This window comes from Apium graveolens, chromosome 6 (genome assembly GCF_009905375.1).
Source record: "Apium graveolens cultivar Ventura chromosome 6, ASM990537v1, whole genome shotgun sequence".
Lineage (NCBI taxonomy): Eukaryota > Viridiplantae > Streptophyta > Magnoliopsida > Apiales > Apiaceae > Apium > Apium graveolens.
In genome coordinates, this window is record NC_133652.1 from 15,960,638 (window position 1) to 15,985,624 (window position 24,987).

Sequence of the window (24,987 nt, forward strand, 5' to 3'; positions counted from 1 at the left end):
ACCTGTGAAGGCAGTTGATCCATTGAAGGACCTTGAACAAGATATTCTAGCCGTGATATGGTTGAATGCCCTGTTACCGTCAATTCATCCTCACCAAATAACTCTCTTCTAATCGACTCATTTGAAGCTTCAAGAGCTTGAATATTGGAGAGTGTGTTTGACTCAATACAGGATGCCGTGGCCGACGGACGAATTTCAATAGACCTACCTTGTTGAGAAGATGGATCCAGTAACTGTTTATGTGCCTTTTCAGCCACTGTATCCTTTTGGGAAGATACATGAGAGGTTACAGTTGTCTCAGTGGAGGTACTGCTTTTCTTCGTTGGAGACAGAGCTGTGGGTTCACTCAAAGTATCTTCCTTATTTGCTGCATCGAGTGCAATTTCTCCCTCTATACTCATAGGATCCTTATACTCCAGGGATTGGGCTAAGAGAGTTTGAGTTGAGTTAATTGGCTCTAAAGGGTGGTTATGAATTTGCGGGAAAACAAACTCACTGCCTCCTTTAACTATTTGCTCTTGGGCAAGTTGTATGTGAAAGTCACCAAGGTGAAATGAATCAATATCAACTAAATCTTCATAAGTAGTACTCATAGAAGATTCATTCATACATGTGAAGTTTGGTATATAAATATTTGTCTCTGATTGTGTGGGCTCAGCTTCTTCTTGATGTTCAACAGCTTCAGGTTGAGGAACCTCTTCTGGCAGTTCAACAATAACAGGTTCTTGGTCAAAATCCATAGGTTGAGCCTCAGGGTTAGGCTGTGGATCAACTTCATGTTCAGCTTCATCTTCTGTAGTATTTTTATTTCCAGCATCATGTTCTTGATCATCTTCAGACTCAAAGACAGGTTCTGGAACAATGGAATCAAAGTACTCTTGCATGAAGTCCGTCACATGAATGGGGTTGTTGTTGGCATAAGGAGTCTGTCTGAACAGTTTACCCACTATTTTTTAGGATAAAAATTGTGAATTTTCCAAATTTTCACTATGAACCAGGGCTTTCCAATCTTCTGTGAGCTTACCATTAAGAACAATCTAGAGAAACCTGACATACAAGATGTAATCTTATTTCTGAGCTTGGTTCTCAAAGATCTCTGCCATGAACAGACGTCCAAAGTTGATACGAAGATTATTAGCAATAGTCACTCCAACTTCTTGATTGAACTGTGTTAGTCTATGAAATCCACCGGCCTTGGGAGCCAGACAATATGATAGAATGTTAAAGAACAAGTTCCAAGGTTTGGGTATATGACTTTTGTTGAAGTGCTTTAGAATCGTGTCATTGGGCATGGTATAATTGATGGCTTTGAAGAAGCTATACAGTTCCCATTTCTTTGGTAATTTATCAAAATTATCCCGAGGAAAATGAAGATATTAACTGAAATCATCCTAAGTGATTTGAGTTATTTCATCACCAATGAAGAAAGAGAAACCTAGCTGCTCGTCATCTGACGTGTCTTCAATTGTACTGTGTATTTATCTGAGGAGCTCAACATTAAATTGGACATTAGTAACTAAAGCATAGTGCACAATCGAGTGCTCGTTTAAAAAACGAATCCATTTTTCAAAATAACCTATTTGAGTTGGATTACGATTTATAACCGAGACATTATTTGTTTTTAGTATCTTAATATTATCCTCCATTTTAATTAAAAAATGAGAATAAAATTTTGATCGTAAAACAAATTAATCGTGCACTTAAATTGCAACTCAAAACTAAATGCGATACACACAAATTTAAGCGGAACAAATTTGCAACTAAAAAAACCCTAAAGAGCAAATAAGCAAAATAACCAATTAAACCTTAGCCAAACAGTGCCTTAAGTCCAAGAAAAACACAGATTGAGATCTCCAAAATTAATCGGTGAAATTACAGGATTTTACAGTCAAATGAAAGAAAAGGTCCTGGGCTTCACAGATCTGTAATTTTTAGTAAATTTGAGAGAATTTTGGTACTGATTTAATTGATTAAAAAATTGGGGTCTCTCTTTTATTCGATGCTGTGTATTGTATATATATGTGAAAATGAATCTTAGTTGTGACTATATATATACACACATAATAAAAAAATTATAACTCCTTTTACTTGCGACTACTAGGAGTAACAAGTCGTAAGTAAGCTAATTACTGACTTGAATAAGATGTTAAGTACTTACTTGCGAGCACAGTGAAGACTAGGTCACAAGTAACTCAAATAGAAAATAAATCCAAGTCCTAACTAGCTTCTACAGGGTAAGCCAGGTCGCAAGTAACTAAGATAGAAAATTTTCCATGTACTTACTTGCAACTACAGGGCTTTGTAGGTCGCACGTAACTTAAGATATAAAATAAATCCAAGTACTTAACTGCGACCAGTATTCCCTTGTTGAACAAAAAAAAATACAAGTACTTACTTGCGACCACAGTAAAGTCTAGGCCGCAAGTAACTCTGGTACTTGTAAAAATTTGAATTGTTTCACAAAATAAATCTAAAATAAATAATGTGCTACAAAAATATCAATTGAATGAATTCTTTAAATATTGATTTATTTAAAATCTATTAAATTGGTAATTCACAATTGTATTCATAATTATATAATTATTATCATCAATTTGATAATATCATATTTTTCATGAAATAGAATTATGCTGCAATCTACACATTAAATTTAATGAACCCCTTTAAATATTAAATAATTTAAAGTCCACTACAATTAATAAATCACAACTTTGATTATTAAAATTGAAATTTTCATCATTGAATTGATAGATACTCAATCTACTGAATCAAAATTATGCTTCTTTATTTTACTCATAACTTAAACATTTGTGATTAAATTATTTTCAAACAATTTATCAATATAAGTGTGCTAAAATATTTATCAACTAGATGCAAGCACACAAATATTTGAAATATGAGAAATAAATAATAGCAAATAAATCACATTTGCTTAAAATATTGAAATTAAATAACAAGTGAATTTATTCGAGGCAAATTACAGTTACTGACTTCTAATTTATTAATTAGAAAGATTTAAGATCCCAAGTTCACTGACCAACTTAGAGAAAGTGTTTTCATCAAGTGGTTTTGTGAAGATGTCTGCAATTTGATGTTTTGTGGGTACAAAGTGTAATTCCACAGTGTCATTGGTGACATGTTCTCTGATAAAGTGATACCTGATATTAATATGCTTTATTCTTTATTGCTAAACTGGGTTGTTGGAGATTGCTATGGCATTAGTATTGTTGCAGAATATTAGAATCTTTGACATCAACATACCATAATCCCGGAGTTGGTTCATCATCCACAAGATTTGAGCACAACAGCTTCCCGTAGCTATGTATTCAGCCTCAATAATTGATATTGATACTGAGTGCTGCTTCTTGCTATGCCAGGATACCAACCTTCTTCCAAGAAACTGACAGCTTTCTGAAGTATTTTTCCGATCAATCTTACAACCTGCAAAATCTGAATCTGTATAGCCAACTAGGTTAAAACCTGTACCTTTTGGATACCAAATATCAAGATTTGGAGTCCCCTTAAGATACCTAAAAATCCTTTGAACAACTATAAGATGAGACTCTTTAGGGTCAGTTTTAAATCTAACACATAAGCATGTTGCAAACATGATATCTGGCCTACTTGCTGTAAGATATAGTAATGAGCCTATCATACCTCTGTAGCTTGTGATGTCAATTTTCTTACCAGTTTTGTCCTGATCAAGCTTAGAGGATGTTGGCATTGGAGTTTTTGTCGGAGTTGAATCTTCCAGATTGTACTTTTTGAAAAGTTCTCTGATGTACTTAGATTGACAAATTAAAATATTCCATCTTTCCTTTGACTCACTTATAATCCAAGAAAGTAGTTTAGCTCTCTCATCATGCTCATTTCATACTTACTCTGCATTAGCTCGGGATATCTCTTGCAAAGATCATCATTAGTAGAGCCAAATATAATGTCGTCAACATATACTTGAACTAATATCATATCAGGTTTATGTATTTTATGAAACAGAGTTTTATCTACAACACCTCTAGTAAAAACATCTTCAAGTAGAAATTCTGAGCGAGTGTCATACCATATCCTTGGAGCTTGATTGAGTCCATAGAGGGCTTTGAATAGAAAGTATACAAAGTCTGCCAGATTTGGATCTTCAAAACCTGGAGGTTGTTCCCTATACACTTCTTCTTCTAACTCCCCATTCAGGAATGTACTCTTCACATCCAGTTGATAAACTTTGAATTCTGAATGTGCTGCAAATGCCAGAAACATCCTAATTGCCTCAAGCCTGGCTACTGGTGTGTACGTTACATCATAATCTATACCAACTTCTTGAGAGTAACCTTTAGCTACCAGTCTGGCCTTGTTTCTCGTTACAATGCCATCTTCATCTAACTTCTTTATGAATACCAACTTGGTGCCAATTACTGACTTGTCTTTTGGTCAGGGTATCAGCGTCCACACCTTCTGCCTCTCAAACTGATTGAGTTCTTCTTGCATAGCAAAAACCTGATATGGATCTTCAAGTGGCTCATCCACTTTCTTATGTTCCATTTCTAAGAGAAACCCTGAAAAGTGACATTCATTCTATGTGGCATGTCTAGTTCTCACTCCTGTGTCAGGATCACCAATGATCAGTTCAAAGGGATGGTCTCTGTTCCAAACTCTTTGTCGAGGCAGATAATATCTTGATATTTCCTCTTGTACAACATGATGTTGAGTGTGAACTGTAGATCCTCTTCCTGTTTCCCTGAGTTGCTGCCACCATGACTTAATGATTATGATCTTTGAGTAGTAGTTCTTGAAGGGGTTCCTGTATGATTATCATAATAACCATTTCCACCATTACCACCGCTTGATTCAGGATTAGCATTGCCATGTACTGTAGGTATAGCACGAGCAATCTCAGTTCTTCTTCATACAAAGGATCATCTGAAATATTTTCAAATTCCAAAGATTCCGAATCCTTTTCTCTTTGCAGGCTTGCTAACTTGGTGTCGTCGAACGTTACATTAAGGCTTTCAATCACCTTCTGATCAGCAATCATATAAACCCTGTAAGCTTTAGATTTTAGAGAGTAGCCAAGAAATATGCCTTCTTCTGCCTTAACATTAGACTTTCCCAGATGCTCATTTCCTTCCTTCAGCACAAAGTATTTAGCCCCAAACACATGAAAGTATTTCAGTGTTGGTTTCTTGTCAGCCATAATCTCATAAGGAGTCTTGTCATGATCTTTATTAATCAGGGTACAATTTTGAGTGTAACACGCTGTGTTGACAGCTTCAGCCCAGAAGTAGGTAGGAAGTCTTGATTCACTTAGCATAGTCCTTGCTGCTTCAACCAAGGTTCGATTCTTCCTTTCTACTACTTCATTTTGTTATGGAGTTCTTGGGGCTGAGTACTGTCTCGAAATACCTTTTTCTGTACAGAATTTATTTAGAAATGCATTCTTGAACTCTGTTCCATTTTCTGATCTGATCTTTCAGACAGGTAGTTTCTCTCTATCTCAATCTTCTTTATATGATCAACTATCATCTGTGGTGCTTCATCCTTTGATTGTAAGAACAACACCCATGTGTACTTGGAGTAATCATCGACTATCACTAAAGCATATATTTTCCTTGATAGTGACAACACATTCACTGGACCAAATAAATCCATGTGAATTAACTGAAGAGGTTCAGTTATGCTTGTCATTTCCTTGCTTCTGTGTGATGCTTTCTTTGACTTCCCTTTTTCACATGCTTCACAGAGTCCTTCTTGAAAAAATTCCATCTGTGGTAGTCCTCTCGCCAATTCCCTCTTAACCAAGAAGTTTATTGTCTTGAAGTTCAAGTGCGAGAGCTTCTTGTGCCATAGCCAACTTTGTTCTGATGAGGCTTTGCTGTAGAAACACCTCATTACTTCATCACATGTAGACTTCAAGTCAGCTACAAATAGATTACCTTTTCTAACTCCCTGTAAAGCAAGCTTCTCATCTTTCTAGTGAGTGATCAAACACCTTTCTGGTCTAAAGTCAATATTGTATCCTTTGTCACAAAACTGACTGACGCTCAGAAGATTATGCTTTAATCCTTCCACAAGAGAGATGTTTTCAATGATGACATTCCCAATTTCCAAATTGTCATATCCCTTAGTAAATCCTTTGCTGTCATCTCCAAAGGTAACTATAGGGCCAGCTTTCTCAACCACGCCTTTGAGCAGGGACCTTTCTCCTGTCATGTGCCTAGAACACCCAATGTCCAGAATCCACATGATCTTTTCCTTTCGAACCTTATCCTGCAAACACAAATTGATTAAGAAGAGTTTGGTACCCAAGTTTTCTTGGGTCCTGAAGGTTTAGGGGTAGAAACAGGATCAACAAATGAAACCTTAACATGCTTAGCTTTCACCTTGACTGACTCCTTCTCAGTGCTAGTCTCAACATAGTTGTCAGACTTAGAGACATGAGGTACTACAGTTTTTTCTTGTATGGGCTCATTACTCATGCTTGTCTTAGTGTCAGTGCAAGTGCTAGCAGTTGCATAAAAAGCTTTAAAATATTCAGACATGGTAATAAATGCACATGGCATACAACCAACTACGCCATAAGTCTCATGAAAATTAGGCATGTTAGGCATGGCAGGCACACTAGAAGTTGTAACAGATTCAACTTTAGCTTTTGTGCATGCATATGTAAGGTGTGCAGCAGAATTGCAATTATTACATAACTTTCTAGATGCGGATGAGGAAGATGCAAAATCAGATTTCTTATTTACATCTACCTTACCATTCTTGTTCTTCTTAGCCTTAACCTCAACACTCTCACCAGTCTTAGGTTCATCTATGGTGTCTGGTTTCTTAAGTGTGTCAGGTTCTTTCTTATCCACCATATTACCTAGGCCAACTTTGGGTTTAGCTTTACTAGCTGGAGCCTTAGGACTCTTAGGGGATTCCTCTACCCCCTCTCTCTCTCTCTCTCCTCAACAATCAATTCCTCATTGATTAGCAAAATTACTTCATCCAAAGGTTCTGAAATAAACTCAGTGAACAACGGAGATACATCATCATTAATAACATATAGTACCTATTATGAGACAAACATGTTTATCTCTGATGCACCACTATGTTTCTTACTGGTCAGCTTAGAATAGTCAAGTCCTATTGAAATCTGAAATTTAAATCTTTGACTATCTATTATCTCATTCTGAGTCAAAGCTGTATTCTTAAACTCCTGTAACTTCTTTTCTAAATCAGCAATTTGGGTTCTAAGAATGGCTTCTATGTCTGCGTTGCACTTAACCTTAATCTCTAAGTATTCATTCTTTTTCTTAAGGTCTTTTAAGCCAACTACAAGCAAATTTAGTTCTTCATTTCTAGAGGTCAAACTCTCCTTTTTAAGAACTAACTTATCATTTTCAAGTTTATATGCAAGCATGCTTGTATGAACATTATACAATTCTAAAGTAAGTTCATGCACAGTTGTATTCAGATACAGACATATCAATAGTGGTAAGTTCAGGAACCTGAGATGATTGTGGTGATTCCTCTGCAGAGTCTGCCATAAGAGCTAGATTCACATACTCTTCCTATTCATCTGAATCAGTATCATCCCAGTTTTTTCCTTCATAAATGTACGTTCTTCCCTTTTCCTTAACCACATAAGCATTCAGCTTCTGTTTCAGCTTCTAATTCTGCCTCTTCAGATCTTCATAAGTTTCCTTCTTTTCATAGGAATCTTTTCCTTTTGTTTTCTTGGGCTTTCTGCAATCATATGCAAAGTGCCCCAACTCATTGCAGTTATAACATCTTGTTTCGCTCTTGTCTACCCAGTTTGACTTGTAGCCTCCTCTGGAGCTTGACCCTGATGAGTAGCTTCCCTTCTGAAATCTCTCAGATGAACCCCTTGATTTGTAGTTTTGTTTTCTTCTGAATCTAACATGACTAAATCTTGCATCCATGTATGCCACAGATTTATCCTCCAACTGCTCAAGTTATTGATTGTAAAACTCACTTTCATTCGCTGGCTCACCATGAGCAATTTCAGCTACAACAATTTTCTTGATTATCGAGGAGGGTGCAACCTTGACTTCTTGAGTTTCAGGTTCACGAACTACAAGTGCAGTGGTTTTTGCAAGTGTCGTACTCTTACTGTCAATAGAACCAGGGCCATAGATAATAGCTCTCTGCTCTTGTTCCAATTCATGGGTTCTTAGCTTTCCATAAATCACATCCAAGGACATGGTAATAAAATCAGCTATTTCCCTGATTGATGTGTTCTTTTGTTCCAAGTGAACTTGCAGAGTCAGCATAAACTTTCTGTTAGACTCTCGTATCGGATAAGCTTTCCCTTGTAGCTTTAGTTCGCCTAATATTCTTGTATATCTCTCAAAGAGTGAAGACAGTGTTTCTCCGGGTTGAAGTTTAAACGCTTCATACTGAGTCGTCAGAAAATCCATCCCATTTTCTTTGACTTCTTCTGTACCTTCCATCAACAGCTCAATGGTTTCCCACATATCTTTTGCACTATTACTTCCCAGAAGTTGATGAGTCATATCTTTATCATTCGATTCCACTATTATGAGTTAAAGGCTTGTGTCCAGATTTATCAACTCCTTTTTAGTCTCCGTAAATTTAGACGAAACCCTGGGAGTGGATGAGGAATGAATTCTTACACCAGTTGCAGTAGTGGATTCAACAACTACTTCCATCGGGACATAAGGGTCATTCAGTAATATCTCAACATATAATGGATTCGAAGCTTTCATAAACAACATCATCTTTTTCTTCCATCGGTTGTAATTATCTCTATCGAATGGGGGAACCTTGATACTTCCAATTCTTTGGTTGTTCATCATCTTGGCGGAATTAAAATTATTTAAAATTCAAAAATTTCAAGAAATAAGAATTTTTGAAAATTTAAAAAAAATCAAGAAAATTTTCAAGAACTTGTTTCTTTCTCCGGATCTTGATTTGTATGTCAATTAACAAGCTCTGATACCAATTGTTAGTCCCAAAGTATCATAGAAGGGGGGGGGGTGAATACGATACCTACAATCTTTTTCGATTCGTTTCAAGTTCTTCATTATATATACGAATCAAAATAGACACAAAACAATTCGAGGAATATATTATTTTATTAATATAAACCTTGAGGTTGCTACAATCTAATCAAACAAATGATTAGCTACAATAAATTCGACAACACAACTTTGTGTTTACAAGCTTAATAAATGGAGTCTTTAATGGAGCTCTCGTAGAAACACTTCTGTTGTAGCTGAGGAAGATAACCAACTAAAAAATACTTCATTTGTTGCTTTTGTAGTCTTCAATTCATCTTGGACAGGTGGCCCATTTTCATCCACATTATTTCTTTTAATTGTTGCATTAGTAATTAACAACAAATAACCAAGTATATACTGGCGACCATAGGGAATTCGATAGCTATCTACTTTACTTGCTACCATAAGTAGAAACAAGGTACTTAGAACATTTTCCTTCTTCTAATCACTTACTTGCGACCAGAAAAGCAAAGGCGATTTTATCTTAGCCAATTTCACCCTAACAAGTTACTTGCGACCATGTGAAGCAAAGTAGATTTTTCCTCAGTCAATTTCATTCCTACAAGTTACTTGCGACCATCTCTCCTTGTGCATATTACTTCCGACCATGTCTCCTTCTGGAATGTTATTTGTGGCCAGGAGAAGCTAAGGAGACTTTCCTTAGACATTTTCATCTTGCAAGTTACTTGCGACCCAGTAATCATAGTAAGAAATTTTGACTTAGAAAAATTCCTGTCTCCAATAACTGCATCAACAATGATTCTCCTGTATAACTGAATTAAACCCTTTCTGATATGCTGATGTTTGGTGCACTGGTCTGGTTCACAAACAACTAACATGAACTGATTTAATTCAATTTCTTTGACAATTCTGAACTAATACATCTTTGTTGATTATTCATTGCTTCAATCACTGAACCCCTGATCTCTAATACTTCAAATCAAATCATTTCACTGACACTGAAAGTCCTTTGACATCTTATACTTCATGGAGGCTTGAACATATTAATGAACTTCTTCCCATGACCTGGTTATGGACTTAGAGCATTAATTCCATCTTTTGATTATTAGAATTTATCTAGTCTTCATCTTCAAGGTTCTTGTGCTTCACAGTTAAATATTATTAATCTGTTTCTGTTTCAAGCTGAGTTATAATTCTTCGATTACATATCATGTTGTATTATGCTTTACATCTCTAACATCCAATATACTAACATTTCTTAAATCATCAAAACAACCACTAAAACTATCCTTATATTAAAGATCTATGAGTTTCTTGAAAGTTAAAGCTTAAACAAAGTTTGGATGAAATTTTATACCTTTCTTGGTAGCTTAGGAGGTTCTCTTCTTGATGGATGATGCTTGGTGAGCTTAAGAAGCCTAAATCTTTCCAAGAATTTTAAGAAAACAATTAAAAGTTATTATTTGTCACTATTCATCACCCCTTTCACCATTTTATTTAACCAAGTAAACCTCAAGGAAATGTTATAAAAGATTTATCTTACCTTAGTTTGATGATGAGGAAGCTTGGGAATTAATTTGAGCAATTATCCATGGTTTGGAGTTGATGATTTGAATTTGATATCTTTTTTTTAAAGGGTCGAATGACATTGTTCTTGTAGGGGAAGAGATTTTGTCTTGCTTGCTTGGGTGATGAAGTGTGTTGGTTTATTTTTGTGAATAATTGATATGTATATCTTGTAACAAATAAAGCAAGCATGACCTTTGTCAAAACCTACTAGCCTGATCAAGTACTACTTCCATGCTTCTCACTATTCACTACATCACATTACTATTTTCATTACCATTTGATTATCATTCTCTAATTGATTCATAGGTTAATTAATTTGCATGGCTTGCATGGGCTTTGTACGTTTATTTATTCGCTTATCTATTTACTTGATCGTTCGTTCATTATTGTGATAAATCTTCGTAAGCGATTCGCGGGGTAATCTTTTTCTTATAAATCCTTTATACTTCGTAATCTTGTACTTGAGTTTTATTTGTAGGATTCTAAATTCATGATCGTAACGTGATTCTCATATTCCTTGGTAGTTCGTAAGATAAAGTCGTTTTACAAATTTGATTTTCTTCGAAAAGTAACGAATTTTACATACACTCATTTGGTATGTATAATCACAATATCGACTCGGAAATTTAATTTACCGTTCATAACATAGTATGGGCTAAAAAGTTTTTCCCCGATCGTCAGGGTTACTATTCATCGATTATTTTACAAAGTCCCAAAAATTCGGGTTATTACATTTATGTTCAATATTAAAATTTTAATTATAAATTAGTACTGACTTTAATAATAAAATAACTTATTAACTAATATTTAGTTTATCCAAACTTTTGTTGTGTATTCTTGTAACTAATCTTATAAATTTATGAGTATCGTAATTTGATATGATTTATCTCAACATATATAAATAAATAAATAATTAATAACATAAACATGAGAGATTGAATAAAACATTTATTTTTTCTATTTTAATCAAACTGAAGATAATTTAGTTTACAAATCGGTATGCAACGGTAGTAAATTACTATAAAAATATAAATTAATTCATAATGTTATGTACAAAATTTCAAAAACATACAAACAATGCTGGATGCAATAAAAACTAGAAAAACATGAATTTTTAAAATTATATATAAATATAGATTTTTGAAAATAATTACATATAATGTTAAAAACATAACATACTTAACAAAAACTAATATTTTATTTGTTGTTTTTATAAATAAATATTAATGAATTAATATATGAAAACAGTAGAAATCATTCACAAACATAGCTCGACAACAATTAATATAACAATACATTAGTCTCTATACAAGAAAAAACGGTGTCTGACATACAGTAACACAGTAACACACGATGACATATGGACAACACAATGACAAAATGAAAAGCAATTATAGTCAAACAATAAAACATTAAAACTCATTCTTTCGTTCATTTAGACTAAAATAATTGTTTTTCATTTTGCACTACTTAAAAAAGCTCATTTATTTACAATAAAGTAATACAAAATGAAAAGCAATTACAGTCGCAAAACATTAAAAAATCAAAACCAAGAAGAATGAACACATAAAACCCAAAAATCACATAATACATCTTTCACTACTCAACCCCGGCGAACATATTTCTTAGTCTCCCAAAACACCATATAAATCTCTCTTTGTGGTGACGGATAAAACCGTCAAAATCATAATGATATTGGCGCAATCTCTCCAAATAACTTTTTAAGAACGTGTAAATCCCTGCTAATTTGTCATTTGTTGCATTTGTAGTGGGGTATTCACTTGACCCTTACCATTACAGGAATTAGTACATGAACAAAATTGGATACAAAAATTTTGTATAAAATGACATGACAAATGAGATGAGATGTTTAATTTATGTTATTTATGTGAATACATGGGGCTCATTCTAATTATAACATAACACATATAATTTGATGAAAATTTTAATAGTTAATTTTGTGCATAAAACATTTTTCTTATCTAAATATTTTAATAAATTTTTGCTTTGGTTGAATGTCTTCTTTAAGTGTAATTTACATTTGTCAAAAAAAACTTCTCTTCCAAACTATAATTAACACTTCAATTTTCCGCAGTAGGTGGACTCTGACGTTTGTTTCAATATTTAAAACCTTTCTCAACATGATGTGATAACTTTTTTTGGATAAATAATTATTTTTTGTTACTATTGTTACATAACTTATATACACACACACTCTTACCTCGTCTAAAATTCTTTAAATATATTTGACTATCCTTTACAAAATACTTACACATACATTACAATCATCAAATGATAAATTATTTGAATTACTTTTTAATCATTATTAGCTAAACTTTTTTTGGCATTTCAAACTCACCTAAACTCCAACAATTTCAGCTGTTGAAAATAATATCAGAATTTAGGTCAAATAAAATGATAATTTTCAACCCTATTTAAAATTAATAGGGAAATTTATTGAAAGCTCTATGATCCTAATTTATCATCATAGAAAAACATTTGAAATTGTTTGTTGGGATATGCATCGGGTTACTTCGGGGTCTGGGATTACTATCCCCGAAAATTTTGAGATAAGAAATTTATTGAAAGCTCTATGATCCTAATTTATAAGAAAAATCAAAATTATATCATTATAGCAAAAACATTTGAAATTATTTGTTAGGATATGCATCAGGTCACTTTTGGGTCTAGGATTACTATCCCCGCTCCTGATCCCCAAACACACTTTGAATCCGAAACGAAGATTCTTTTCATTACCGATCTCCAGCAGAACGGGGATTCCCATGGGGATGCGGGGGAATAATTAAAAATAAAAAATTATATTTTTAGTATACTATTTTTTTAAAATAATCTACTAATTCGTAATATATAAAAAACATTGATGGTATCTCATATTTTTAATATCAAATCATATTAAAACTGATTTATAATATAAATGAATGACAAATTAAAAAAATATATATATAACCCTATAAATATATATTATATTATGATGTTAAAAAATAGATCAATAAAATTATAAATTATTTTATAATTTTATAATTTTAAATACTATATTTTATAAAACTTTATTTAATATAATATATAAAAAATATATACATCATCCTGATATATATATATAACAAATCGGCGTTAATTAAGAGAATTTATAAATATGAAGTCAGTGAAACAAATTGGAAATGAATATGAGGTGAGTGAAATTTTATAATAAAACTACAAAAACTAAATAAGAAGGAGACACATAAATAATATAAACCAACATTTTATTTACTCAAAAATTAAAGTAATAAAATAAATTTGATAAAAAGAGAGGATGTGAATTATCTAATTAGAGTTTTAAAGTTAACTCAAGAATTGATGTAGCACAATGGTGGTGATATGAAATGCCGGGGAGGAGGTCCGGGGTTCGATTTTTAGTGAAAACAATACTATATTTATTTTTAACAAAAATTATATAAGGATGACATTTTTATAATTTTTCAACATAAAAGGGCAAAATTGTAATTTGGCACCCATTAAAATGTCTCATTTTGCCCCTAGTCCTCCTCTAATATATAGAAATGAGATATGAACATGATGAAGTGAGGCTTTTGTTCCGGACCGAATAAGATTATGCAAGACTTTTTTTGAATTCATTTTATATGCAATTTTTTTTTGCCAGAAAGGAAATGGTTTTATTGAACTTTCAAACCATTTGCTAATACAGAAATCAAGTCTGGATGAGTATCCTCTACCCCCATTTACGATCAGCTATAGAAATTGAGTATATCGCTAAATAGTGACCTATCATGTTCGCGGACCGCTTAACAAATTTTAAAGTCACATTTCGGGACTTTATGTCAACAAGTAATTGCTTACATTCATCTACAACCCTTCCCAAATAAGACAGGTTAACAGACGAACATCTGATGGCTTGTACCATATTTAAGCAATCTGTTTCCACTACAGCTCCTAGCCAATTCTTACTCTTCACCCAGCTTAAGGCCTCACGTATACCAATGGCCTCTGTTATTTCTGGGTTTAAACTTCCTGACCTGCAACTTGATATAGATTCCATCATTGCTCCCTCATGATATCGGGCCACCATGACATAATTATAGTGATTGGATTCGTCAAAAAGAGTTGCATCAGTGTTTACCTTAACAATTCCTAACTGTGGTGATTTCCAGTGCACATCGCCATCCTCTTGAGTTATGAACCCAACCGAAATATCGAATGACTTGTCTTGTGCACTCTCCCAGTTGTTAAGTACATGTAAAGCTGATGATATTATTTCAACGTACTCCTTGCCTTTTTGTTGCCAAACAGTATCAATTCTGTTGTTCCATATAGCCCATGCTACCATGAAAACTTTGTTAATAAGGTTTCTTCTGTTGTGTTGTAACATCTCAGCTGTCCATTCTTCCAAGCTCATATTTGTGTGCATATCAAATGTATAACCCATGTGCTGCTAGCAGAGAGCTGCAATTGGAAGGAGACTAGGACATGAAATGCTGACTCTGCAGCTGTATTACAAACTGGGCATCTTGCATCAACTTCGACCTTTCTGTTGATCAACATTTCTTTGGTAGGAAAACAGTCTCTAACAGCTCTCCATATGAAGTGTTTAACTTTTAACGGTATCTTCAAGTTCCAAATTTTGTTCCATAAACCAGATCTGGTGCTTGAGTGATTGTTTGTAATGCCATCACGGATCGCAACAGATGCACTTTTAACTGTGTATTGGTCAAGCTTGTCTTTCCTCCAGAACCACGAATCATTCTCTCTTCTTTGAAGTGGAATTGATAGAATAAGAAGTACATCCCTTGCACAGCTATCACATCTATCACTGTTCGTTGTCATGAGGGATGAAACTTTATTTCCTTGTAAAAGCTTTATGATCTATATGAACAAAAAGATCGTTATCACAAGGCAACCAATGATCTCTTTTGATGTCGATAGTGCATCAATTACCAACACGAAGAGTAGCACCTGATTTTACAAGGTCCCGAGATTGAAGAATACTTCTCCAAACGTAACTTGGGTTGGAACCCAGTTTAGCAGTCAAAAAATTATCGTCTGGAAAATATCGAGCTCTATAAATCTTGCCGACTATGCTATCTTTTCTTGTGATTAGCCTCCAAGCCTGCTTCCCAAGTAGTGCAATATTGAAGTCATATAATTTTCTGAATCTCAGATCACCCTCAGATTTTTTCATGCACATACGATATCAGGACATCCAATGAATACCTTTGGGTTTGTTAGCTGGTGCTCGCCACCGGTATTTACAAATTAAGCTTTCCAGGTCGCTACACAAATGCTTTGGCAACAGAAAAACGCTCATTGCATATGTTGGTAAAGCTTGTGATACCGTTTTGATGAGTAATTCCTTACCACACTTTGATAAATGCTTTTTGTCCCAACCTTCAATTCCGTTATGCATTCTACTTTTGAGGTAACCAAAAATTACCTTCTTGTTGCGTCCTACACTACTAGGAAGTCCCATATATGTAGTTCCTTCATTTGCTTATGGGAAACCAAAAGTATTGCATATTGAGTCCCTCGCATCCTGTAATGTGTTAGAGCTGAGATGCATAGAAGATTTGACTTTGTTTAGTTGCTGACCAGAAGCTTGTTCGAAAACTTGCAACATATGGTTCACATGGGCCGCAGAATCCTCATTAGCTTTGCAATACACATACGAGTTGTCTGCAAAGAATAAATGGGATACACTCGGAGCGCCCCTTGCAACTCTAATACCAGCAATTTTTGATATATATTAAAATTTTAAAAAAATTCAGTTGATTATCAATTATGATAAATTAATCGATTATTCATGTATTTAATATTTTTTTTCATGGATGATATATTTTGTACATAAATAATGTTTTTAGTAAATAACTTGCATTAAGGTGCTTTCAATAACATGCCCAATTGGGTCAAATTTTGGTATGGGTTAAGTTCGATCGAATCAGGTCTTTTTTTCCAAATCTAAGACTTTGTCTATTATTGCTGTTACTGTTAGATAAAGTGTTGTCATGCAAATTAGATGATTGGTTTGGTAATGTTTTTGATATGTATATGTTTTGATATAAAAAATTATAAATAATAACATTTTTGAAGAGATTTATCGGTGATTGGTTGACGTAAAAGTTTAAAAACTTTCGGGTCAAAAACACTTTTGAAAAATCTAATTTTTAAATTTTAGCAAACAGTTTTTAACTAATTATTAACAAAAAAATATTGTTACAAATACCCAACACACCCGCACACCCTAAGTATTGCACTACCAAATTATTTTATTTATGGTTCTATTTAAAAATATTTCATTTTTGTTATATGGTATGGTACATATAAAACACTTGTTTATTCTTACTATTTTTATAAAATTTACAATTTCAATTTAACTTTTTTCTTAAAAATGAATAAGAAAGTTGTTAATTTTCTAAATATTTTTCCAAAAAAGAAGAAGATGAACATGATTAACCCCAAAAGCAGGCACAAAAATCCGAAACCCTACAATATTAATAATCTTTTCTACCTATCTGCCAAAGAGTCAACAAATCAATCCTTGCTCTCTCAAGTCCTCTACTTTCTCCTCTATCCTATATATACTTACAATCATATATAGCCCAGTGAAGCGCTGTTCTCTCTCGATTTCTCTCAGTGCCTCTCTCTCTTCTCTCCACAAATCTCGATCGTGTGTTTTAGCAGCATGGCTGCAGAGAGTTCTAGATCCAATTCAGCGGCCGATTCGTATGTGGGGAGTTTAATAAGCTTGACGTCCAAGAGTGAAATTCGATATGAAGGGATTTTGTATAACATCAATACTGATGAGTCTAGTATTGGATTGCGGAATGGTAATTTTCTGTCTTTTTATTGTTTTTTAATGTAAATATTTGATTTTTACTGTTAATTATGTGAAAGATTGAATTTTTTGTGTTTTTGAAAGTAATTTTGTAATGGGTTTGTGTTGTTTAATATTTTTATGAATTTAATGATGTAAAGATTGGTGTTTTTAGTGTTAATTATGTGAAAGATTGAATCTTTTGTGTGAAAAATGAAAGTAATTAGGGTTTTTAGGGGAGGTTTAGTAATTGGGTAATGGGTTTATGTTATTTGATAATATGTTATTAGTTTAGTGATGTTAAGATTGTTTTTTGATTGTTAATTGTGTAAAAGATTGAATGTTTTGTGGGGAAATTGAAAGTAATTAGGTATTTTAGAGTAGGTTTAGTAATTGTGTAATGGAATTGTGTTATTTGATAATTATTTTTAAATTTAATGATGTAAAGATTGGGTTTTTACTGTTAATTTTGGGGAAAGATTGAATCTTTGGTGTGGAAATTGAGCGATTAGCTATTCTTTGCCAGCGAAGTTTTACTTTAAGAAGAAAGGATGAAATTTTAAGCATGTAATAGTAATATCTCTGAGAAAGAGTTTCTTTTATGTGTGGTATTTAATATGTTTTTCAACTATGTTTGCTTCAATTCTAATGCTGACGTTTGATGCTTATTTGGGAATGGCAGTGAGATCTTTCGGAACAGAAGGACGTAAGAAAGATGGTCCCCAGGTTATGCCTAGTGAGAAAGTTTACGAGTACATACTTTTCCGTGGAAGTGATATTAAGGTACTAGATCGAACATAAGATTTGGTTACCACAATACTGGAAGCTTGAATTGGATTTTTTTTTTCTTGCTATTATTATATGTTTCTCGAATTCAACGTTTTTAAGAAATGTTAGGTGCAAGGCAGAGATGGAACATTAATCGGATGTATATGAATATTATATTTTATAGAAATAATTTGTTATATTAAACAATATATCTTTTATACATGTAAAAACTCAAATACCTCCTTTTTTGTTATCAATTGTCCCCATTTGTAATAGTTGTAACTTCTATTAGAAATTAAAATAGTGTACCGCTGCAGTTCTTTTTTTGACATTTATTAAATTTTTTGTACAATTAATCCCACCCAGACCTGACTAGATTTGGTTAAAGCCCGATAGTTGCAAAAGAAATTCTAATTTCTGTTTTTTTGCAAGAATTAAGCACCTAACGCCTAGGCGCTGATGCTGACCTTGGCTAATTTTTGGTACAGTGCTCACATCACAAGGGTGTACCATATTTTTGTTTCAATCCTTGCGTTATCCTTCTAGAGTTGTCTTTTGTGTACATGTATGTTATGGAAGCTATTAAATGTAACTATAGAAGTACAATTCTGATTAGACTCAATGAGAGAATTTTTTTATTATACGAGATGCATAATGTTTGTTTTTTAGTTGGAAAGGTAAAAGACGGATTGAAACATTTTCATGATGCTACCATGATTTTGTTAACATCTTTTGGGGCAGAAATTATTATTGATGATTTGCTAACCAACATGATGTTTATTGCAAAACTAATTGTCAAATATGGAATATAGTTAAAATTATTTTTTTGTATATAAATTTGTGGTTTTACGTGAAACTTTTGTGTTTGATTTTTGATCTTTTTTTTATGTTTTCGGATTAGCATTTTATAGTCGATGTACTTGCTTTTGTGAAATTGCCTCGGCATTTTATTCAGATGATACCAATATTTAAACATCACAAGCATCCATCATAATAGAAGCTAAAGTGGTTGAATTCCTTTGTGTCTTTTACAGGACCTTCAGGTTAAATCATCTCCACCAGTCCAACCTCCAACACAAACTACAATCATAAACAGTGATCCGGCAATAATTCAGGTTTGTTAGAGAAATGATCACACACACACACACAGCATACAACATATTATGTTTTTAATTATGATTATCTTTTATCATCAATGCAGTCTCATTATACTCGCCCATCATCCACATCTTCAAACTTTCAACCTCCTGTTACTGGGTCTTTGACAGACAGTCTCTCTCATACTGCACAACCAGGACAACCTGGTTCAACTTACCAAGGAGGCATACCTTTGTACCAACCAGGAGGAAATTTGGGGTCTTGGGGTCCCCCGCCTCCCCATCCAAGTGCAAATGGTAGTGGACTCCCAATGCCAATGTATTGGCCAGGTTACTATGCCCCACCAAATGGGCTTCCTCAAGTCCACCAGCAATCTTTGCTTCGGCCACCACCTGGGCTGGCAATGCCACCTGCATTGCAGCAGCCAATGCAGTACCCTGCCTTTAATCCTTCGTTGCCAACTGGAGCTTCAAACTTGCCAGGTTCTAACTTGCCGGAGTTCTCGTTGCCCTTGCTTCCGACTAGTACTAGTCCACTCAATTCGACAAACACCTCTTTGCCTTCAAGTCTGCCTCCTGCTCCAGCTATAACACTGTCTTCAGAAGCATTGCCTAGTTTTATGCAAAATAAGGCTCCAAATTCTGCAATTCCTATAGGGCCACTGGGTGCTAACTTGCAATCACCATCTGTGTTAACCACTTCAGTTCCAGATGCAACTACCATTGCGCCTCCTATCTCTAACAAGTCTACTGCTATCTCAGCCTCTCAGTATTCAACCACATCTCAACCTATTCCCTCTATAGTAGGAATATCAAATTCAGTTCAAACAGAGACAGCACCACCCTCTCTTGTAACCCCTGGGCAGCTCTTACAATCTGGGAAGGCTGCAGTTTCATCGGCTCCGTCATCACAAGTAGCTCATAAAGATGTGGAAGTGGTTCAAGTATCCCCAAAGAAACCATCACAGATACCAGTTCCAGTTGCCACAGAAGCTCAGCCACCAATTTTGTCATTACCGCAACAGACCCGCCCTGTCTATAAGGTACGGGTCATACTAAATTTTGAACTAATAAGTGTTTATGCTTGCGTATTCTTTGTTCATTTCAGTTGTAATATGCCTGTGTTAGCATTCTCAAGTTTGCTACATAATACTCTTGATATCATTTATTGACCGGTGCTTGCAAATATTTTGTTAGTAAGAATGATAGATGTTCTGATTTATCATTATTGATTGATATCTGAGGCAAATTGTTCTTGTAGTTGTTGACTGGAAAAACATATAAATTGATGGGACAAAACGTAAGAGAAATATGTTTTTTACTTAAAAGTTTTGTTCTGTTGTGCTAATATCCTGCTAAAAAGGTTTTATGATGAGCCACTGCTTTTTGGTTATATATAATTGCCTTTCAAGCAAAAACTTTGGGAAATACCAAGCATTTGTTTGTAAAAGTATGTTAAATATAAGCGTGTAACCTAACCTAGTGGCTTCAGTCTGAGAAACTTGCGAAGAATGTTCGAGTAATTTTCAGTCGGAGGTTTAGCACTTTTGAAGTCTCAGTCACGTTCCTTGCTTTATCATCTGTTTAAGCAGTTCACCTTCATTTCCCTGTTGACAATTAGTCCTTTCTACTTTGCAAATTCATATTCATTCCTATTGACTTTGAAAATTTGTATTCGTTGCACGATATTGTAGTAACAGTAAGAAGAATTTTAGCAATCTAATTGGGATATTGATGTAATCGGAAATCATCTATTTGTGTTTTATATTTTGGGGTCAGAGTGAGTGATCTGTTTTATTGCATGTTGAGTGTATTTAGTCAAAAGTTGCTCTTAAACATTTGACGTGGACTAACAATGCTTTAACCTGTATTTTCACTATTTTGATTTAGCCAAATGGACCGCCTCATCAAGCTCGGTACAATAACTACAGAGGACGTGAAAGAGGAAGAGGATCAGGGGTAATTACTTTTGTTAATTAAATTTTGAGTTAAATATAAAAGTGGTCACTGAAATGAAGGCCATATATCACTTTAGTCACTAATTGTAACGGGGTATCATTTGAATCATTGAAGTCGTAATAAATATCAAACAAATACCTCAAAATATGTACTCGATAATTTAAAATTAATTTTATAAATATCTAGACATTTTTCCTGAATGTTACCGGCAACAAAATGAATAGTTATGAATTCGGGTATTTAAGATAATACATCTGGATTTTATAAAATTTGTATACTAATTATTTTTATTTAATCAAAAAATTAACTACAAATTAAAAATAAATAGTAGATAAATTTTTAAAAATTCACCTATATTATCTAAAATACTAGAAGTCATAACATTTCATTTGTTTGTAGTAGCATTCAAGAAAAATGTATAGAATTCCATAAAATAATTTTTAGTTCTTAAGTACATATTTAAAAAAATCGGTTTGATATTTAATTTGATTTTAATGATTTAAATGATACCCCGTTAAGTTTGATGACTAACTTGATATATGGCATTCAGTTAAGTGATCACTTTGATATTTAACCCATTAAATTTGAATCTTGTTTAAGAAAAGTTTGCAATGCTATGTCTTCACATGCGTTGAATATTTTAGATTGTTATTAAATGGGTTTCTCGTGATTAAACTTTTTTGCTATTTTCTGAGAAGTTGTGGAGTTATTCTGTGGCATAAGTAGATGTTTGAGGAGTCCACTTGAATGTCTCTATGGTCCCATTTGTTAGCGTATCGTTCCATGTATATGCATTTCCCATGGCTGTTGGTCAATTGGTCAATTATGTGTTGTACTTTGTTTGGGGCTTGGGAGGGAGAAGGTTCTCGAGATGTGAGTGCACTGCATGTGAGCTTTATGTATTAGTTGATGTGCTTCATGGAGAATTTCTAAAGAGCTGGATTTTTGTGCGATGATACTGATAAAAAGTAACATTTGGTTTGCAGAATTCACGCCCAGTTATGAAATTTACAGAAGAATTTGATTTTATGGCTATGAATGAGAAATTTAACAAGGATGAAGTTTGGGGTTATCTTGGTAAAGGTAACAAATCCAATTCAAAGGAAGGGGATGGAAATGCTAGCGAAGATGATCATTTTGTAGGAGAAGTTAATGCTGAATTACCAAAGTTAGAGGTCAAGGTGAGAATTATTGTTTTTATCTATATCTTATTTTCCACACTTGTTCATCTTGAAAGGCATTAAAATTAAATCTGACGTTTCATTTTGTATTCTAAACTCTTGCAATATACAGCCTGTATATAGCAAGGATGACTTTTTTGATACCCTCTCAAGCAATGCAACTGATAATCAATCTAATAATGGAAGAACCAAGTTTTCTGAGCAGATGAAGTTGGACACTGAGGTACATTTGAGTTATTTATTGTTGAATAATTGATTTTTTTTAATTTTCTTACTGACAGACTAGCATGTGCTCACTTGATTCTAAATTGCAGACATTTGGAGAATTTTCAAGGTATCGTGGTGGCAGGGGTGGTCGAGGTCCTAGTCGAGGTGGTCGATTTAGAGGAGGTTATTATGGAAGAGGATATGGTTATTCCGGGAGGGGCCGTGGTCGTAATATTCCCAATCGTGATTACTAAAACAAGCCATCAAGGGGGGATGGGCTATGGCCTAGCGGTCACCCAGGAAGCTACTGACGTTCTGCTTGTAATTTCCTGCATTTCGTGTTCAGACCGGAATAAAATTAGAAAACGTTTGGGCTTTCTTAGAGCTAAAATTTTCCACAATGGTGGAATTATAAAGCTTTTTACAAGTTGGTTTAAAGGGTAAGGAATTTCTATGTTGATAGGGTAAATGGTAGCAGAAAAGTTACTGTAAGTTCCATGTTCAAGATTTGGATAGTTTGGAGTTTTTTCTGTTTTTCTTCCGCAAGCCTTGTGTGTCTTATATTTGGGTCACAATTATGAACTTTTTAATTGGGATGGCGGCAAGCAAAGGTCTATCGTAAATTTATAGCCTGCACTCAAATAATTGCAGGTAGCAGTACATGCTGCACTTGATGTTGGAGGAAGGCTTTTAATTGTTTAGGTGTTGTATCCAGGAAATAGGTTCTTTTGTAGTGCATGTTTGGATGCAGTCTTAGTTATGCTTTGGTATCTAGTTGTTGTGGCTCTTTCTTTTTACCCTGTAGTAGGGTTTCGCTGGGTTGAGTCGTCCCACTTCTCGACCACCCTGTGTTTGATCAATGGTTGAGGAACTTGAGGTCATTGGAAGGGTTGCATCTTTAGCATATATTATCAGTGTTTGACATGGGATAAAAGCATATGTCATGTGCAAGTGCAACCATCAGCTTGTTGTGAAAGACACAAGAACATTATAGTTTAAATGTTTTTTTAGTTTGAATTTCTTGGAAAAAAGATCGGCGGCGCTTTCTTTAAATTATAGCACATATATTTCTCCAAACTGCCTAAGACTGTATTAAATTGTTTCCAATATATAAATAGATGGATATTAATAGAGCTGGACCTGATTACGAGAACTTGACTTTTGGGCGATGAAAGTAACGTAAGTCTTGTTATCACTAAAAAGTCCGTGTTTACTACGACCTCTAGGGTGAAAGTAATTATAAAATACCAAGCGAGCCAAAATATTTAAGATGGTGCACGAGGTAATGGCCTCGGCTTTTAGTTTGTAGGTTTAGGTTTTTTAGACTAGTGCTTATTTTGTGGCTTAATATTTTATTTTGTGAGCTTACCTCTAGAGTTGTTGCAAATAAATAGAGTCGAGACGAGTTTTGTCCGAGCCGAGTCGAGCTTAATTTATTTTTAAAACAAGTCGAGCCGAACCGAGTTTAATAACCGAGCGGAAAGTGATGTAAATGAGCCGAGTTTAAGTCGAACACGAGTTTGTTCACGAATAACTGAACTGAGCCGTATTCGAGCCGAGTCGAGTTGTCCACTAATATTTTGAATATATTTTTCAATCGAATAACCTTAAATTATAATTTATAATTTTACAAGTTGTATCGAGATCAACTACTAATTTTACCTTAAAATTATATATGCACACTCAAGACGATTTTTAAAAATATATCTTACTTTATTTTAAATTACTAAGACATTTATAACTTAATAAATTGTACATTACTTTTTAAAATGACGATATCAAATTTTATTATGTTTTGCTATTTTACTTAAATTTGATTTATGTAAATTACAAGTTATTTAATGATGTTTATGAAATATGAATAATTGAAAATAAACGTATCATGATTACAATTTTATAGTTTACTTACGAAAAAGGTAAGTGTTAAAATTGGAAAAATAAACAAAATCTCTAAAATAATTAAATTATTAATAAAAGTTGAAAAAATGTACTAGTAAAAATATTTAAGTGATTAGTAATAATTTATTATTTATAATATATATAAATTTTATCCGAGCCGAGTCGAGTTACCGAGTTCGAGCTGAGCCCAAACTAAATGAACCGAGTCCGAGCCGAACAGATAAAAAGTTCAACTCAACTCATTTATTTATCCAAGTTCATTTTAATGTTTAAGACCGGCTCGTTTAAAAAAACGAACCGAGCCGAATTCAGTTAAACGAGTCGATCTCCAGTTTTGTTCACGAACAGCTCTGTTTATTTGCAACCCTACTTGCCACTTACCAAAGTTAATGCATTGGTAAATCTTGTCCAACTCTTAAAAGTTGAAACAGATGAAAGATAAAGGGCGTGTTAGGCGACTAACATATAACAAAATTATTGATTTATAAGCGGTAAAT

General features: G+C 33.8%; 2 protein-coding genes across 2 annotated transcripts; one reads left to right on the forward strand and one right to left on the reverse strand.

Annotated features, from left to right (window-relative positions):
* Window positions 1–14,283: 14,283 nt before the first annotated feature.
* Window positions 14,284–14,967, reverse strand: LOC141664671 (uncharacterized). Its single transcript, XM_074470624.1, has one exon. The coding sequence runs from the start codon at window positions 14,965–14,967 to the stop codon at window positions 14,284–14,286; it is 684 nt and encodes a 227-aa protein (XP_074326725.1).
* Window positions 14,968–17,033: 2,066 nt separating this feature from the next.
* On the forward strand, window positions 17,034–23,363 carry LOC141664339 (protein decapping 5). Its single transcript, XM_074470268.1, has 8 exons — window positions 17,034–17,392; window positions 18,062–18,162; window positions 19,182–19,262; window positions 19,349–20,287; window positions 21,135–21,203; window positions 22,190–22,384; window positions 22,497–22,607; window positions 22,699–23,363. The coding sequence occupies exons 1-8, from the start codon at window positions 17,248–17,250 to the stop codon at window positions 22,843–22,845; spliced, it is 1,788 nt and encodes a 595-aa protein (XP_074326369.1). The 5' UTR covers window positions 17,034–17,247; the 3' UTR covers window positions 22,846–23,363.
* The last annotated feature ends 1,624 nt before the right edge of the window (window positions 23,364–24,987 follow it).

Bases quoted from the DNA above. Each gene is read 5' to 3' on its own strand.
- LOC141664671 (XM_074470624.1), bottom strand. From the start codon at position 14,967: ATGAGCTTGGAAGAATGGACAGCTGAGATGTTACAACACAACAGAAGA.
- LOC141664339 (XM_074470268.1), top strand. From the start codon at position 17,248: ATGGCTGCAGAGAGTTCTAGATCCAATTCAGCGGCCGATTCGTATGTG. The intron at 19,263-19,348 runs GTTTGTTAGAGA...TCATCAATGCAG, and splicing joins GTGATCCGGCAATAATTCAG to TCTCATTATACTCGCCCATC. The intron at 20,288-21,134 runs GTACGGGTCATA...ATTTTGATTTAG, and splicing joins AGACCCGCCCTGTCTATAAG to CCAAATGGACCGCCTCATCA.